This window comes from Microtus ochrogaster, chromosome 19, assembly GCF_000317375.1.
Source record: "Microtus ochrogaster isolate Prairie Vole_2 chromosome 19, MicOch1.0, whole genome shotgun sequence".
NCBI classification, from domain to species: domain Eukaryota; kingdom Metazoa; phylum Chordata; class Mammalia; order Rodentia; family Cricetidae; genus Microtus; species Microtus ochrogaster.
The window spans coordinates 2,327,867-2,346,874 of record NC_022021.1 but is presented as its reverse complement, the minus strand read 5'-3'; the positions used below and the strand labels follow the sequence as shown (position 1 = coordinate 2,346,874).

Below are 19,008 nucleotides of genomic sequence, written 5' to 3'. Positions count from 1 at the left end.
CCTCCACCCACATCTTGCCTTCCTTCCAAAGACTACAGTATGGAAAAAGGGTGAAGAAGGATAACTTCACAGCTACAGTTAAGAAATGAATGTCATCAGCAGTGTTTAATAAAGTTGATAAGACAATGATGTGGGCTTTCCCCTCTGTATGCTGTGATTATCACTAATAAATAAAGGAACTGCTTTGGGCCTATAGCAGAGTTATAGGGGAACAGAACTAGGCAGGGAAAACTAAATGGAATGCTGGGAGAAAGGAGGTGGAGTCAGAGAGAAGCCATGGAGCCACCACCAGAGACAGATGCTGGGAACTTTACCTGGTAAGCCACTGCCATGTGGCAATACACAGATTAATAGAAATGGGTTAAATTAATATGTAAGGGTTAGCCAATAAGAAGCTAAAGCTAAAGGGCCAAGCAGTGATTTAAATAATATGGTTTCTGGGTGATTATTTTGGTTCTGGGCGGTCAGGACAAACAAACGGCCTCCTTCCTACAGGACAACCCCTTTTTACCTTGTGATGGATGTGGCACTTCACCTGTGTAATCTTCTTTTCAAAACTGTCACTTTAATAATGGGGAAAACATTTAAATTCCATCCTTGGAACATCCACAAAACTCCTGCATCAGTACTTCTCAAAACTGTCAAGATCATCAAAAACCAGGAAAGTGTGAAACACTCTCATAACCAAGAAGATAAGGAAAAGGTGATGACTAAGTATAAATCAGTATCATGATGAGAAGCCAGGAGAGAAAAGGGAAAGTGGGTAATAAAGAAAGGGGGAGAAAGTGCATAAATCCAAAGTGCTCCTAAAAATAAGATTTATTATTAAAAGGGTAAGATGGGAACCAACTGTTTATAATCCGTGTCCACTAAGTGTGGAATTGATACTGCTGAAGGATGTGTATAACCCTTGCCAGAGAGGTTCCCATGTGGGGAAGCTCAATGCATCTCAGTCCCGCCAGCTGGGATCTCACTGACAGACAGATCTCAGGAACTGGGTAGACTCTCCTAGCCCACTCACCATTTTCTTTTCAAGTTCCTGACACATTCAGCTTCACTTTTACTCCATTGTTATTTCTTTTAATTTATGGTTGATTCTCTTCTTCCTATATTTCAGCTACAAAACTTCTTCAGTAGAGTCTCACAGTGTGAAACAAATTCTGGTGACTTTCTTGCCCACAAATGAAGTAAGGGGCCCTGTTCTGTAAAAACGCCTTCCCGATTCAACACACTGGAAGTTGCAATGTTTTGTTCTAGTGAGTTGTTAGCATTTGTACTATCTGGTGTGGAAATTCACCAAAAATCTTAATTCGCTGAAGCCCTCCTTCCAAGGGATAAACCAAGGGTTACCTAAATGAAGGAAGGAAAGAAGGAAGAAAGGAAAGATGGATGGATAGATAGATGGATGGAAGAAGGGGAAGGGAGGGAGGAAGGGAGGAAGGAAAGGAGAGAGGAAGGAAGGAAAGAAGGGGGGGAAAGCAAATAAAAACCCAAGCTGAACCCCCCTGAGCACATCACTACGATCCAACCAGCTGCCAAGGAACTCTCAGTAAGAGAAAGTTTCCAAAATTGCTGCGCCACTGAAGTGCTTCCCACATGAAGAGGTGGGACGAAATCTCTGGGTGCCACTGGAACCCCCCATAAAACACATGCTATAACACCACTCCAAGACAGTCCTTCTCTTTCCCGTGTTTTGTGTTTTATGAGTTATCTGTCGTTTCTTTAACTAGTTGTAGACATGCGTGAAATTTGTAGATTAATCATCTAAACATCAAAGTCAAAGCTTTTGGGGGAACAGAACCTTGGAGTTTCCTTATTTACTAAGCTTGTTTAACTCTAGAACCTTGAAGTCAAAGGTTTTGTTTGAGAGAAGGAAAACTTCAGAGTTCAGAGGAAGCATTGCCTGCTTTCAATTACATTTTGAAAACATATCTGGTCGACAAGGTGGAAAAAAAAAACATCAATTTATAGTATACTGAAGATAGCGCCTGCACCTGTCATCGCGCACCTCCATGATGCTCTTATGACCTTCAGCATGAACACGCACCCCTCCCCCTATCCCATCCAACAATCCAATGAATGCCAGCCCCGAGTTGGTTCATGATCTAACGGGCAATGATAGCCATTTGATTTTCTGTAATGTTTAACATAATTTTAAAATTTTTATTAGCCAATTCAAGTATTTCGGATGTTTCCAATCCTTTTCCTTTGAAAGACCTTCACATTTCCTGCAGATCCCCACATGGTAGTGATGACAGCTGAGAATCTCCAAAGCTAATATAAAGAGGCTTCCACTCAGTCCTTAGTCACTGGAGATAAAAATGTGGTGTCATTTCTCAGTGGCAGAGGTACTGAAAGCCAGCAAGGTTGGCAATGATTTCAACATCACTGGGCTTCCAGAAGGACCCTGAGCCATGGCCTTCATCCTCGGCTCCACTTAAGAACAACCTGGAGCCCTTTGCAAAGTCTTGATGTACATGTTCCTTCTAGAATGATCGAGTCAGGCTTCTGGATGTTAGGGCCAGCTTCAGAATTCCTAGTTCTCATTCCGATGTGTAGGCTAAATTTAGAATACAGCAATGCTTCATTCTATTAGCAAATAACTCCAACTGGTTTTCATGTCATTCTTTTTATTTCCTTCTCCATCTTACATCTTTGAACAAGCAAGATGAAGAATGTTTGGCCCATCATGATAGGAGTCAGTGTCCTACAACTTGACAGTTTCCTGGGACTTTTCACTGGGAGGAAATCCCACAACACAGATTACAAACATCCAGCAAAGCTGCAGTCTCTTTTTGCTTTCTAAGCACACAGAGCACAGTTTACATTAACCTAAATCCCTCAAACAGACTTTCTTTTGATTTATGGGATGAATGTTTGTCAACAAATTCTCCAGCAGTCACATTTAAAGAAAAATGTTTTTTTCCACGTTCCACATGGAGAATTTTACCCAAACAAGGGAGCCACAAATACATAGAGACAGAACTTAGCAAGAGATCCACACTGACCTTGTAATCAACATGCAGCCAAATGCCTAGGCCGGCAACTTTTTTTCTACCAAAAACTCTTTCTAAAACCTCAACAACCACCATAAAAGCTCACTGAAATGAGCAAAGGAAGTTAAGAGCCCAACTTTTATACAAATAACTTCATATTTGCAATACCCATCTTGGAAGATTTCTTTGTCCCCATGCCTTTTACTTCAAATCTTGGATGAAATTAATTTGTGAAATTTTTTTTTAAAAAAAAGCTATCACAAGAGTATTTTATAGCCCATGTCATAATGAGCTCTGTCAAAACTGACTTTCTAGACGTCCAAGAGCCTTGAAGTTCTCCGCTTTCCTCTTCTTGTCCTTCATATTTCATACAACATTCTCAAGACCTTGATAGAGATTGTGCACGGTCAAACAGCAGCAGCAGTGGTGTGTGAGTGAGTGTGTGTGTATGAGTGTGTATGTGAGAGTGTGAGTGTTTGGGTGTGAGTGTGTGAGAGTATGTGAGCATGTGTGTGAGTGTGTGTGTAGGAGTGGTTGTGTGAGAGTGTGTGTACGAATGTGTGTGTGAGAAAGTGTGAGTGTGTATGAGAGAGTGTGAGTGTATGCGTACATGTGAATGTGTGTGTGTGTGTGTGAGAGAGAGACAGAGACAGAGACAGAGACAGACAGAGATAGAGAGACAGAGAGAGAGAGAGAGGTTCCACTTATAAGTGGGCCCTGGCTCAGATCCTTTGATCTCCCATGCGTGTGTGATGAAAATGAGCTGTTTTATGAGTATTTGTTGCTCAGTAACCACTTTCTTTTTTTTTTTGTCTTTTTTTTTAAATTTATTTATTTATTAAGGATTTCTGCCTCCTCCCTGCCACCGCCTCCCATTTCCCTCCCCCTCCCCCAATCAAGTTCCCCTCCCTCATCAGCTCAAAGAGCAATCAGGGTTCCCTGACCTGTGGGAAGTTCAAGGACCGCCCACCTCCATCCAGGTTTAGTAAGTTGAGCATCCAAACTGCCTAGGCTCCCACAAAGCCAGTATGTGCAGTAGGATCAAAAACCCATTGCCACTGTTCTTGAGTTCTCAGTAGTCCTCATTGTCCGCTATGTTCAGCAAGTTGAGTGGCTAACTAGTTCTAGTAGTTGTTGGGGGGGGGGGGCAGCACTACTGGTGGCACTCTCCCGCGTCACCACTAGAACCCAGGACGAAGATTTTTACTAGACACCCACAATGGAGTCCTCCACAGCGTATTCCACCTATACCTTCACTTTATGCCCACTTTAGGGGTGCTGTTCCATCAGATCACCTATTTCCTTCAGTTTCCCTCCACTGATGGTCCCACTAAACTTTCCAGGAGAGGCTTGGAAGGTCTGTGGCTCACAGGAGCTTGAGAAAGCCCAGTCTCAGAACTCCCCGTTTGCCTGTTTCTGTTTCTTTCTCATCCCAAATGGTCTTTGGACGGGCTCTTACTATTCTGTTTGGTTACAAAGCTTTGTTTCTACCTCCAATCACTTCAGCTCATCTACCCCTGGTGTCCATCCTCCCTGTCCCACAGGGACTTTTCCTCTACTCAAGTTATATGTAATAATAATTGAAATGGAATGACTCAAAATTGTAGCCAGTGCTGCAAAGTTTAATCCCAGCACTTGGGAGATGGAAGCAGGAAAATCAAGAGTTCTGGTTATCCTCAGCTATTTGGTGAGCTTGAGGTCAGCCTGGACTACATGAGCCCCTCTCTGAAAAAAGTGCAAAACAACAAAAATGACCCAAAGGTAATGGTGATCAATATGCATTGTATATATGTATGAAACAGTCAAAGAAATTAATCTATTATTTAAAAAAAAACTAAAAAATTAGGAGTCAGAGCGATAGCTTAGCAATTAAGTAAGCACTGGTTGCTCTTCCAGATGATCTGAGTTCGAGTTCAGCACCCATATCTCAGGTCACAACCACCTGTCACTCCGGTTCCAGTAGATCTGAAACCTCCCCTTCTGGCCTCTGAGGGCACCAGGCACGCATGGGGCACTGCGTGTATTCACTGAATGATTCATAGACATACATGCAGGCAAAAGACACATGTACATACAATAAATATTTTAAGATAATGAAACATTAAAACTATAAAAAAATGCCGGGCAGTGGTGGCGCACACCTTTAATCCCAGCACTCGGGAGGCAGAGGCAGGCGGGTCTCTGTGAGTTCGAGACCAGCCTGGTCTACAAAAGCTAGTTCCAGGACAGGCTCCAAAACCACAGAGAAACCCTGTCTTGAAAAAAACAAGAAAAAAAATGAAAATATGACTCAAAATTTTTAAAAAATATTTGCAATTTGAGCTCCAGCATGAGCTGGCCACATCACTCATAACAACTACAATGCGTACCCATTTTATTTTTTTTTCTTGTAAAAGCATTCAAGCTTTTGAAAAAAAAATATGTTCAGCAACCTTTTGGTTACTTTCTTAGACAGAAGTTACTCATGGGTTGTAAGGAATAATGAAGGATGAAATTACATTATTTGCCTGATCACCACTCTGTTGAAAAGTCCAGGGAGGAGAGATATCCAAATTCAGTAGCAACCATCTTTTCATTTTTTCCACAAGTATTTGCTGTGGGATAATCCTCTTATACATTGCAAAGATTTGCCACATAATTGGTTTAATAAAATGCTGACTGGCCAGTAGCCAGGCAGAAAGTATAGGTGGGGCAGCCAGGCTAAGGATGATGGGAAGGAGAAGGGCGGAGTCAGAACACACTGGACAAACATGGAGAGAGCAAGATGGGCATGCCTTACTGAGAAAAGGTACCACCACCTGGCAGAGCATAAATAAGGAATATGGGTTAACTTAAAATGTAAGAGCTAGTTAATAATAAGCCTGAGGTATTGGTGGAGCATTTATAAATAATATTAAGTCTCTGCGTGGTAATTTGGGAAGCAGCTGCTGGGTATTTGGGACCAACCAGCTCTGAGACAGGAAACTTCTGTCAACAAGTATTGATACCTTCTCTAGCTATAAAAGACTAATTTTCCCAAAAGTTTTTAAAGCTTTATTTTTAACTTATGTGTATAAATGTTTTGCCTGAATGTGCATTTGCGAACTGTTCAGTGAATTAATGCAGTGCCCAAAGAGGCCAGAAGAGGGCACTGAACCCCTGTACTGCTGTGGGTGCTAGGAATCAAACCCCTGGACTACACAGGAGCAGCAGGTAGTCTTAACCCCTGAGCCATCGTCCCAATCCCTACCTGAAATCTTATTTACCAAGATACACTTTAGAATCTCTGCACTTTGCCAACCCACCCTCTGCCAGGCAGATTCAAAGCCACAGATAAGAGACGGTTTCATGCCAGAGCTTCACGGTATCGAAACTTCCCAAGATGAACGCCAACCAATTCCACTCACCACCCCACCCTCACCCATGAAGCTCTCCCTCTCTCGCCACCCCATGAAGCACCGCCCCCCCCAGGAAAAGTTAAGACATGCTCCCATGCCCTTGGATCGCCATCTCGGTTTCACCAGTCCTTCACATTTTTTTCCATGCCAATGGCTACATGACACATAGCTTTAGTGTTCATACATCTTGAATCCAATGACTGTCCAAATGCGTTCATGCAATCTTTAATCTGGCAAAGAGCATGGGTGATACATTACTGCAGGAAATTTAGTTTCAGAATAAGTGTCAGGCGTTGTGGGGTATTCTATCACACTGTGAATCCTGAGTTTGTGTTTTCATTCATTAAATAAAAATCAACCTTGGTTCACAGGGTGGAGCCCGCAGCTGGTTGACTGGAATTAGCCATAGAGTCTGGAGGAGCCAGGAACACAGACAGAGAGATGCCCAGGAAGGTTTAGGGAGGGGGCTTGTAGTTTTGCAGTCTTTTTAGTTTGGGACGACTGGAAAGATGAGTCCTTTGCTGGGTCTCAGCCAAACAGGAAGGTCAGCAGGTTGCTCCTTGGCCTCTCCGATCTAGCAGGTTTTCACCCCCACATCTGACTTCTGAGTCTTTGTTGGTAAATAGAACAGTAGACATGTAGTTAAAAACCTACATTTGGTAGCCGTGGCAGAGCCAGGCTTGAGGGACCTGAAGTCCCTCCAGGCCTGAGTGGCTGGCAGGATGCTGACTGAGAGGCCATTATTAAAATATCAGCAGATTCATGTGTCGCCACTAAGCCAACAGAAAAGCATCAGTCAGGTGTTGTGTGATATTTTGATCATATTCTGACAAGAAAGCTTACTTGGAGTCAGAGGGTGGAGCTAGCTGCTAGCTGACCATAGAGGTTTTGGATGACTGAGGGCAGATAGACACAGAAGTAGTATGGGAAGCTAAAAGAGGAGCACAACCATTTTGGATGGAGGAACGGAAGAGACAGGAGGTCACTGTTGGCTTCTCTGCTGCTTCTCTGTTTATTTAGGCTCTTATCCCAGTGTCTGACGCCCGATTTTTTATTATTAAGAATAATTAGATAAACCTTCAGTCAGGACATCAGGTGTGTGATCCATACAACCTCGTTCATGCTCTGGAACATTCCTCACTGACAGAGAAGGCCATCACTTCTCAGAAGCTTTTGTGTATCATCTAAGACACTGGGACTGAGGCTTCCCAGTCCTCAGAAAGGAACTTACCTTTCAGCTGGAACTCTTAATTTCCAAACAAAGTTATGCAAGGTGAACTTCTTCAGTAGAAGTCTGCCAAACAGCAACTGACCAAGGGGCCTGTTGCTTGGCTGATTCTGTGTGGCTTATGTAGCCTTGAGGCAGGGATTCCAGCTCACCCTCCCGCTGCATGCCCCACACCCTGAACCCGTATCCAGCAGATGTTCCTTCCTTCCCAGCCCTCCCTACCCAGTCTTGACCCCGGCTCTGGTTATGGGTTTGACCCCATTTCTTCATCTCACTTGGTCCTGTGAACTCGACCTAATGGACGTGTTCTTCTCTATCTCGCCTCCAGAATTGGCTGTACCATCACAGCTAGCTCCTTTCCTTCCATTGCCTCCAAAGGCTTTGGACTTCACATCAATGTCATCTTCTCAACACTGATGTCAACTGCTCATCCTGACAGGTCTGGGGCACTGGGTGAGTTTACCAGCTATTTTGTACCCACTAATTCCTACAATGACAGTCATCGCTGGAGAATAAACAAATAGCCAGTGTGGTGCTGTAAGGGGGTCATGAGGAACTTCCTCTAGCCTGACCTGTCCAATAGGAGAAAATCAAATCGAATTAAGCCTGCACCTCTTCGGACCCACTGCTTACACAGCCGATGCTCATCAGACACGAGTGGCTTCTGCCAGCTGTTCTGAGTAGCACAGTCCGGACACAACCACCACACAGAAAGCTCTCCCACAACAACACTGATACACTGGGTTTACAAGCCGACAACGCCCTTTGTACCGCACACCTGAAAGCAATACAAACGGCAAAGACTGGACACCTCTCCCCCACATGCTTTCTCAGCAGCTCCTGGGAGTCTGGACAGAGCACCAGCACACACAGACAACATGGGTTTCCCCTTCCTGCCTCTGGCTCACATCTGCCTGTTGCTCACTGCTTGCTGCCCTCTCCTCTGTCTCAGGGGTTCTTTTAAAGTCTCTTCCTATTTCTTTCATAAAATTAGGAGGGTTTTTCCCCCTTCTTCATTCAAAAGTTTAAATAAACAACAAAGCAAATGCCAGATTTAGAAAGGCGTGGCCGTGGCCCTTTTCATAGATGACTAGATGTAAGTATCTCTCCCCCTTCCCCCGCCGTGTCTGTGTGTCTGTCTGTCTGTCTGTCTGTCTGTCTCTCTCTCTCTGTGTCTCTTTTGGTCTGTCTGTCTGTCTCTCTGTCTCTTTGTCTCTCTCTTTCTGTCTCTCTCTGTCTCTTTCTGTCTCTCTGTTTCTTTCTGTCTGTCTCTATCTCTTTCTCTCTGTTTGTCTCTATGTCTCTCTGTCTCTCTGTCTCTCTCTCTGTCTCTCTCTCTCTCAGCCTTCCTAATGTTCCCCTTCAGAGGCAATGACCTCACTGACCAAGCACTCAGTTTAGGCAGAGCTACTGCAGTTTACAAAGCAGAAATCTTCTCGCCCAACAAGTGCGCCGTGAGAGACTGGGGAGAATTTTTAGAGCCCCAAATTAAAAATAATCCCACTATTTAATACTTTTGACAGCCAACCCCTCCTCCCCCAGCAATTTGTCTGAGTAAACAGTCTTCAAAGCTGATTCCCGGGGATGTGATGCAACCCGTAGATGAAACATCCTGTGTGTGTGAATAGCAGCCCCGCTCCCAGCTCTGGGGCCCACACCGGCCATCCATTTCATGATGCTTGCTTGTGTTTGGTTTGTTTTTTCTCCTTCCTCTTCCTCTGATCTGGGCTCTGGAAATAAATTACTATTCTCACAGATGTATGCACACTTCCCAGTGCACAACGAAGCTTCTGTTCCAAGTTCAGCAGCACCTCAGGCAGGGACATCCAGCAAACCACACCGCTGGATAAGGGCCAAGCCCAGCGCAGCACGCTCAACCGACCCTACGGGCTCTTCCTCCTGGCCTCCTCTAGGTTATGGGATTTCCCAACTGTGGTAACAGCTTTGACACGTGCCTACCAAGGATGCCAAACACAACCAGAACCTCCAGGAACCCCTCACGGTGCCTCCTTAAGCCAACCACCTTTGCAGCTTGCTCAATACACTCTCAACCCTCAATAGCCTGGCCACTGGCCTGGGCCCCAGCCTCCTCAGCCGGGCCAAGGCAGCTCTGTTCTCACATGTTCTCTGGGTGTGCATGGTGCCCCAACTGCACCACGCCTGAAGGAGCCTCGCACACATCCCGGGTAGCCTGACCCACATCCTCCTACCCAGACAACTTCATTCTCCTCCACTTGCCTCTATGCCTGTGATCCAAGCTAGCCTTGAAGAAGTAGAAAACACCCAGAGGGGAGTCCTGGGGAGGAGCCCAGGGAACAGAGACTAGAACACCTGGGAGTAGATGAGAATATCCAGGTCCATGGAAAGTACCACTTTTATCCCCTCCCCCACTTAAGGGGCCCACACCCACCACAGCTACTGGTCTTCTCCTAAGGCCTGGGAGTTGGGGGTAGACCACAGAGGGTCATGTCTGTAGGAACACACTGATCCGCACTGTTAAACAGGCAGCATACACCCCAAGTCTAGTCCTATACTTCCACTCCATGGGCTTGGGGGGGCCTCCCTAAAATGAAGGTCCCAGCGCCCACTACATTGTGATAACGAGGTAACCATGACAACTACCATGCCAGAGTCTGGCAGAGCGAATGAAGCCCCTTGGGAAATGTGGTAAGTTCTTCCTGTGTGTTCTAGATTGTAAACAGAAGTTGTGGTGCAATGACTGGAACTCTAAAGAAAACTGACCTGGGTGGTCCGAAAGAAGTAAGCCAGGTTGCCGGGGAAGAAAATTTCATACTACAACGCATTTTCTTTCCGTTCACCACTCATCCGGTTCACGGTACCCCCCGGCTGCAGGGAGTGCAGCATTTGGAACATACCCAAATCTAGGCGCTCCTGGTCTTCGTGTTCGTCCTGTCCATCCACCTGGCTTTTGACACACTGAAAGACACGGGAAAGCAGTTCGTGGATTTATCTAATGTCTGTTTCTCGTGAGCTAGAATGACGCTCTTGGGAAACATCAATGAAACCACATCACAACACATAAACAGGAAATCCGCCTGTGTTTATAATTAGCACCAGGGGCTAAAAACAAGGAAAGGATGCATGTCCAGCTAAAGCACACCTGGAGGCTGGCCACGGGTAAAGCGGTGTCAGCAAAATCCATGGATGAGAAGCTTCCAGTATGGAATGCACCGGAGGACGCTGTCAGCTATCTTGTATATGTAACAGCGACAACTCGGACAGATAGCAAGGTTTGGTCATAAAAGAGTAGCCCATTGTGATCCTAATATAAGAAATTGGATTTGGGGCACACTTCTGCTTATTTGTGGACTTCTATGAACCCTGGCTCAACTGTCATGTCTACTTTAATACAGAAGGAAGACAGCAAGGCCAAACAACCATCAGTCCTTACCTTTCCATCCTCCTCCTCAGGCGGAGATCTGTCAGACTCCACATTCTTAATCTCTGCAAAAGAAATCATTCTCATTAGAATTGCTGAATAGAGCTTTACTTAAAAGGGGGTGGGGCAAAGAAAGAGGATGACACATTATAAATAGGGTATTAGCTGGGTTTTTAGATTAGACTTCTTAACAGTCGACCCTATCAAAGAATGAAGCATTTGATCCCCTGAACGAACACACACACACACACACACACACTGGCATTGTTTGTGTATATTAAGATGTAAATAAGGCAGGGAACTCTTACTGGAAATCCTGGGGCAGCAGCGGGGGTGGGGGGGTGGCAAAGGAAGGATGCTCATCCCTGAAGCTTCTACACAATAGCACAGATGCAGAGGATGCGACTGGTACCCATCTGAGCAAATCCCACTTGCCTCTTCCCCTGGATTCCACAGATGGCAATGGAAGAAAGGGAAATAACTAACTCATTCGCAAAGAAACCCTGCTGTCCCTTCTGCAGCGCTGAAAGTGGAACACGCCACACCGTCCTCAGCACCGGCCTCAGCTGGCCAGGCTGACCAGGCGGTGGCTGGCCCTAGATGCCCCAGATGGCCCAGGTATCCCCCTCGCAGTGAAGCTTTTCCTGGAAACAGTGTTCAGGATGTCCTGTGATGAACAGGAAACCCAGGTGAGGTGGTATGTTTCTCTGTTCCTTGACTGATTGGTTCTCTTCCCAGATACTCTGTTCCCGGACACAAGTGTGAAGACTGTCAGCATAGCCGCAGAGTGCAGGCATAGGAATAAGTACATACTGACATCCCTAGCAGGGGCAGAAGCTGAAAACTTTCCCCCTGAATTTAAAGGAATATACAGCCCTGGGGGCCTCGGGGTCTTTTCTATGATCTCAGCTTCACAGCCCCCAAGGACCTTTCTGATGTGGTCTCAGAGAAATGCCAGGAATTTCCCCAGACAGTTCAGAAACTGGACATTCCCTACCCTTTGGTCTCTCCTGCTAATTTCAGTTGCCTTCTGCCTCAAACCTCCAAGTGGGTTGATTCAAGCTCTTAGCACAGCTAGAGATGGGGGTCAGTCTATGTTTCTGCATAGGAAACGTTCAAGGCCTCAATGAAAGGCTCTCAACGACAAACCAGGTGGTAAGGGTGACAGATTGGAATGACGGAATAGGAAGTGATGGAGGCAAAAACGAACAGCCTCAACTCCACTGGTCGCATTTTTGTTAATACCGAAGAATAACTGAGTCTGGGCTGGAGGGATGGCTCAGGTGACAAGAGCACTTGCTGCACTTACAGAGGACCCAAGCTCAGTTCTCAGCACCCACAACTGCTGGCAACTTCAGCTCCGGGGAATCTGACATCCTTTTCTGACCTCTACTGGCACCCACACATACATGTGTGCATACTCACACACAACATACAAACATACACATAGGTAAAAATGAATGGGTTTTTTTTGTTTTTTTTTTTTAAGGAATAACTGGATTTATCTTAGACCAAGCAAGCACACTACAGTGACACTGGACAACTGTGTATTGATCATAAACTCATAATGCTTATTATGTTTCTTGATAAAAATGAAAGCATAATAACCCCAATTTTGTGCGGTTGTGTCAACTCTTCTCAACAGAGAAAAGAGATGAGGTTGTACTGATGGCTGGTACTTAATGCCAGCTTTCACATGAACTTCCCAATATGGCCTCTGGGTGGCGGAAGAGTAACATTTGCGTGAAGAACAGCCATACAAGCGAAAACAGACCGGTTTTGCCTTTGAGACTGTACCCTTTCAGTGCCAAAAGTCCAAAGCAAACAGTTAAAATAAGTTTTCCAGCCCACTTCAGAGATGCACAGAATTGGTGCAAATCACCTCCCGTGGTGTTTGCCACCTAGGGGTAGCTGAGGAAGACCTTTGGAAACTCATACCAACATGATAAAACTTCAGGTAGAGAAGATAGGGGCAATGTGCCAAAGAAGAGAGTAGCCAGAACCAAGGTTCCAGGAGCACATCTGCACCTGAGAGGATGGGGACCACACAACTCCATCCTTCTGGCTACAGGCTATGCCCTTAACGCCACTCCAGACCACTGTATCCCTAAAGCATTCCATACACGCAGGCTCTTCTTTATTCTGAAGCGCACCTTGGAAAGCAGGATATGGCCTGTTGTCTCTTTGCAACATCAAAGGGTTCGTTAAGCTTTCTCCCTCAGTCCCATCCTCAAATGACCATGATCTTAGCATATTTCCATTCCTACATTTTCCCTTACAGCCTCCGGTGACATTTAATATTATTTTTTTTGATTTATTTATTTATTATATATACAACATTCCTTCCATGAAGGCCTGCACACCAGAAGGGGGCACCGGATCTCATTACAGATGGTTGTGAGCCACCATGTGGTTGCTGGGAATTGAACTCAGGACCTCTGGAAGAACAGTCAGGGTTCTTAACCTCTGAGCCATCTCTCCAGCCCTATTATTATTATTATTATACAACTGCTGTAGAAAAATGGACATACTGGAGGTAATCATATGAAGTGAAAGAAGCCAGTCTCAGAAAGACAAATATTATCTATTTCTTTCATTTGTGGTTCCTAGATTTTATATAAATACATAAATCATGTATGTATGTATGTATGTATGTATGTATATACATAGTAATGAAGGAAGTAGACTAACAGGATGTGAGGGAGGATGAGAAAAGAGGGAAACAGGCATGGGGGTAGACTCAAATATAATATCTACTTGGTAAAAACCGTAAGACAATAAAATTTCAAATATTTTTAAGATCTGCTACATATACTCCATAATAAAATGAGAGATTTCCATTATAACTACTTTTAACTTTAAAAATAACTTTCAGATATATAAAAATCCTCACCCTAAAGTTACTTTTTAAATTTTGTGAAAATGTGCAGATTCAGATTCATAGCTCATCTTTCATTAACTTAGAAGCACTAGCCAGAATACCTCAGGGTCTCTCAGAGAATACAGTGCTCATTCTACTGGGGTTTAATTAAATTGCTCCAGGAGACTTTCTGTTAAATTAGTGGGCTCCTTTTACACTAGCCCAGGGTACCACCAATTGCACGGTGCAATCAAACCACTCGTTGCTATAGCAACCCTTGGTTGATAATAGTATCAGTAACTCTAACTATTCTGCTTTAAGGGCCTGTTAATGTCTTCAAGGTCCACCCACAAGGAAGGATTACCTCTCTAAATCGCACTTACCCAACTCGATAAACATGTTTTTTAAAATATTGCCAAACCATAATAAAATGAGAGATCATCGCTAATACTCATGTTCACTAATGACACAGCACCAACAAACAGGGATTCTTACCCCAGGGATAAGTAGCTGTAAGATTAGGATCAAGGTCTCATTAAGATTTGCCTGGAGAAAAGCTTACCTCCACGGATGAGCTTTATTACCTCTTCTTGTAAAATGGAGCCAGAGTGGAGACTTATGCAACAGAAAGTGAGCCAGAACCTCTCAACAGTCCTGGGGCTAAACAAGGGACCCTTCCTCCAGAAAGGACAGAGAAACGCTCTCACCGGAGCGGGGCTGCCCACGGGTGCTGCTTTCTACCATTCCACTTCACGGTTGATGGCCACACCTAACAGAGACTGGCAGACGTGTCCTGCACTTAGCTGGCAAGCTGGTGGCCACATCCATGTGCTCTGCCTCTCGATCAAATAAAACAGCACCCTAATAATGCTTATCCTCACCCTACAGCCCCTCTAGCAACACAGTAATTCACACATCCTCTGAGCTCTTGGAGGTGTGTCACATTCCTTATTGGGAAGGCTGAGGCAGGGGGTCATGTAGTAAGTTCCAGGACAGCCTGAGCTACACAAGATAATAGCCTGTCTCAAAAAACAAAACCAAACAGTCTTTAACTGCGTGCTTTTCTCCTCTTGCACAATGAATGCATTCTGGAAACAGACTTTGGGCTGGGATCAAATTGGTCTGGTGATGCAGGAGTCTCCTCTGTGTGTTGTGATTACCATTAATGAATAAAGAAACTGCCTTGGCCTGTTGATAGGGCAGAACTTAGGTAGGTGGGAAGGACTGGATTGAATGCTGGGAGGAAGAAGGCAGAGTCAGGGAGACACCATGGAGCCGCCAGAGTCAGACATGCTGAATCTTTGCCGGTAAGCCACTGCCATGTGGTGATAGATAGATTAATGGAGATGGGTTAAATTAAGGTGTAAGAGTTAGCCAATAAGAAGTTAGAACTAATGGGCCAAGCAGTGATTTAATTAATATAGTTTGTGTGTTTATTTTGGTTCTGGGCAGCTGGGACAAACAAGCGGCCGCTCCTTGCAACAGTCTGGGAATGAACAATTGTATCCCCTGCCCGTTACATACAAGGTGGGGGATCAAGAAGTCTCCCACCCACTTACATCCATCTGATGGGATATGGTGGGTGTCAGGGAAGCTCTGGATGGGGAGAAGAAGGGAAGTTGCTTGCTGTATTAAATTGCTAATTCAAACACCTGCAGTAACAGCACAATCTCATTACTAAAGTCTGACCACCAGGCTAACTGGACAGGCGTGGGCTCTGTCCCGGGCTTCTTCCCTCACGTGTGGCTCTGCCCCCTCCCTCGTGTGCACCAAGGTTTCACTGCTGACTTACTCACTTCCTTCTGTTGCTTAGTGTTTCACCCCAACATGAGCATGCAGCTAATATAGCGAAGGAGATACTCTTAAATCACGAACTATTTATTAAAATGCTTGGACTTCTATTGAATTTCTCCCTTTTTCCCCAAGTGGGAATATTAATGGGCACGCGCATGCTGCTGGCCCTGGTAAGGCATGGGGGAAACAATGAGGCGGTTATCCACAAAAGTCCCAATGAGTCCTTTCCTCCAAGAGCCCACACATTAGGCAAGCCCACGAGCTCAAATCATCCCAGTGGAGTTACAGCAGCAGAGACACCCATGCAAATCTGTGTGCTCTGGCCCCCAGGGACTTCCCCCTGTGCTGGCTCAGGCTCACTTTATTTTTACATCTGGAATTACTCAGAAGAAAAAAATGGCATCTTCATGAAATACTTTTAGCTAAATTATTCTTAATACTTCTTTTCTGAGCTACAACAGTAATTGTTTAAGGAAACTTGAAAAGCAAGTATCAGTATAACCACCAACAGAGGAGAATATAGCAATTTTAATGTAGGTGAAGCTTTATCTAGCCTTGTGCAATGTACACGGCACACCAGCCATTTGGTTAGGGCACACCACAATTCACTTGGCTTTAGCATGGTCCACGGTGTGCAACCATCCCCCACCATCAATTTTAGAACATCTTCCTCATGCCAACATGAAAACCCACAGCCATGACCAATCAACTGCCCTCTGACCTCCTTCCCACAGCCCAGCCCTGGCAACCACTACCCTCATTTCTCTCAGTGCTTTGTCTACTTAAGGTATTTTATACAGGCAGAATCGTGTGACCTTTTGTAACTGGCTTTATTAACACAGCACCATGTCTTCAAGTACTATATCCGTACTTCTTTATTTTTTAATGATTAAAATCTTTATTTGGGGGTGGGGATAGAAAGAAGGTTCTGTGATAAAGAACACTTGCTGATCTTCCAGAGGACAGGAGTTTCGTTCCCAAGACCCATGTCAAGAAGCTCACAACAACCTGTAACTCTGCTTTTATTAAATGGGAAAAAAGAAACAAAGAAAAAATAAAAATGAAACTCAACTACAGAATTATTATTAGTACCGATGCTCCAAATTTTCTATGTTTGAGTGAAGTAAAACAGAAGTTGCCACACAAAAGGGCTACATGTGAACTATGGAAGAGTGTATGCCAGCAAGCATAAATACAGCCCCTATGTGTATTTTAAAAGTATCAAACACTGGGGAGGGGGGAATCAAACATGTGAAGAACAGTTCTGGACTTAAGCACATCTCACCTAAAATTTAACACAAACACAGTTCATGATTTTTTAAAATGTTTATTTTACTTTTGCATATGTATGTGTGATGTATATATGTATGTGTTCATATATGCAGAGGAACACTTGTGTTCACATGTGCATGGGTATGTGTATGCCAGAGGCTGATACCGGTTGTCCCTCTCCCGTCACTGTCTACTTGTTTACTGAGTCGGGCAGGGTCTCCCACTGAGCCCAGAGCTGACCATCAGGCTGCTCTCCAAGGGGAGACTGCCCGCAAGGAGCCCCAGAGCCCGCCTCTACCTCACAAGTGCTGGGATACAGGCACTGGCCCCATTTTTGATTTAGGTTCTGGGAATTGGAACTCTGGCCCCCATACCTGGAAAGCACAAACTTTATTCACAAAACCATCTCCTCAGCCCAACTTTAAAAGCCACGGCATGAAGCAAAGGTTTGGATGCTAGTGAATGCTATGACCAAAAAAAGTACTTTTGAGTTAAGCTACACATTTGATTGGTATTCTGAAAATATTTAGGGGAACATGTGAGATTATTTTAAGAACATTTGATGCTCTGATCTTCAGAAAAACGTACCTGGTATAAACTAGTGCTGCCATGGACATCCACGTAGAATGGAAATTACTTTTTTCTTTTTCTTTTCAACAGTCATCATACAAGTTTGTATGCAGACGTGAGTCTCTTTCCTCTTGAGTGTATGTCATATGATGACTCTTTCATATGTACCTTATGAACTTCTACACCTGTGCACATTCTATCCCTAGGCTCTCACAGGGGAAAGATTCAATCATGGGCTGGGAGGAGAGACAACCTCTGCCTCAAAATGTGGTTGTGATCACCAATAAGCAGAAGCTCTAAGAAAAAAGTCATTAGATTTCAAAGTGAAATTAGGGCATTAATTTTCTGAATTTAGTCAACTGTTTAAATAAGATGATGAAGGAAGTCGCCTTTCAAAGAGACAAACAATGTGCGACTTCCCATTAGGGTTATCACAGTCTGAGTAGACTCACTTAGAGTCTACTTCAAGAAAGGATTCTGTGGCTGCATGTTTAGGATAAACTATTGAAAACTATTTCTCCTTATCTGAGTTGTACACTCATCCCAAGTCTGATAAGTTGACTCATCTGGAAGAAAGAATCTAAATTAAGAGCGAAACAAATCCATCGCCTCGAGGTGAACTCTGGGGAGGCCCTGGCCTCTGAGCCACACAAGGTGGTTCAACCAGATGGTCTATTCCAGTGCAAACCACATCCTTCAGTTCTGTGATGCAGTGGAAGATGAGAAGACTTTTTGTTTGAGGATGGGAAAAAGCTGATATTGTTCTAACAGTATACATGACGGGCCTGCTCTCAGCTTGACAGCCTGTCTTTATCCTTGGAGCATTACTGATGGAAGTAGTCTTCTTTTGGAAGAAACAACACTCGATCTCTAGAAACAATCTGGGGAAGGATGTGCTTCCCAGTAGAGTGAAGGAAGTAATTACAAACCACTTCTGGCTTAGAGGAATGATAACTATAGTCTTTTTGTGGTTTCTTCTTCTTCTTCTTCTTCTTCTTCTTCTTCTTCTTCTTCTTCTTCTTCTTCTTCTTCTTCTTCTTCTTCTTTTTCTTCTTTTTTTGAGGAACTGCTGTACTTGTTTCCATATTGGCTGCACCAGCTTGTACCACTACCTCATCAAGACAGCTGCACATATGAACTCACAGTGGTCGGGACAGCATACGCAAGACCTGTTCAGTCCCAACTCAGGCACAATCCCATCCCTAGCTGTGGAGCTATTGGCAATTGCTAGATGTCAGGAGGGGGAGAGACAGTATTCTCTAAGACTCTGGCCCCTGGTTAGTTGACCATGCTCCCATGCAAGACCACAGATCCAAGAATAAAAGGGCAGCCAGCACAAATTAGTTTTGAATGATTAAAAAAAATAGGATACAAAATTAGAAGGATAAGGAATGGGGGTGCTGAATCTGAGAGAGTTGGGGGACGTGGGATGGATATGACCAAAGCAAGTTATCTGAAGCTCTCCAAGAACTAACAAAACATTTTAACTGATACAGGCATATATATATATA

The 19,008-nt window shown here is 44.4% G+C and overlaps 1 protein-coding gene across 2 annotated transcripts in view; it reads right to left on the bottom strand.

The window, feature by feature from the left end:
- Arhgef28 (Rho guanine nucleotide exchange factor 28) overlaps positions 1-19,008 on the bottom strand; it is a 295,501-nt gene that overhangs the window by 125,714 nt on the left and 150,779 nt on the right. For both annotated transcript variants that reach the window (XM_005356442.3, XM_026783747.1), the window contains exons 8-9: positions 11,014-11,066; positions 10,478-10,538 (exon numbers count right to left, since the gene is read on the bottom strand). In XM_005356442.3, coding sequence (XP_005356499.2) covers positions 10,478-10,538; positions 11,014-11,066 — 114 coding nt within the window. The remainder of the gene's footprint in view (positions 1-10,477; positions 10,539-11,013; positions 11,067-19,008) is intronic.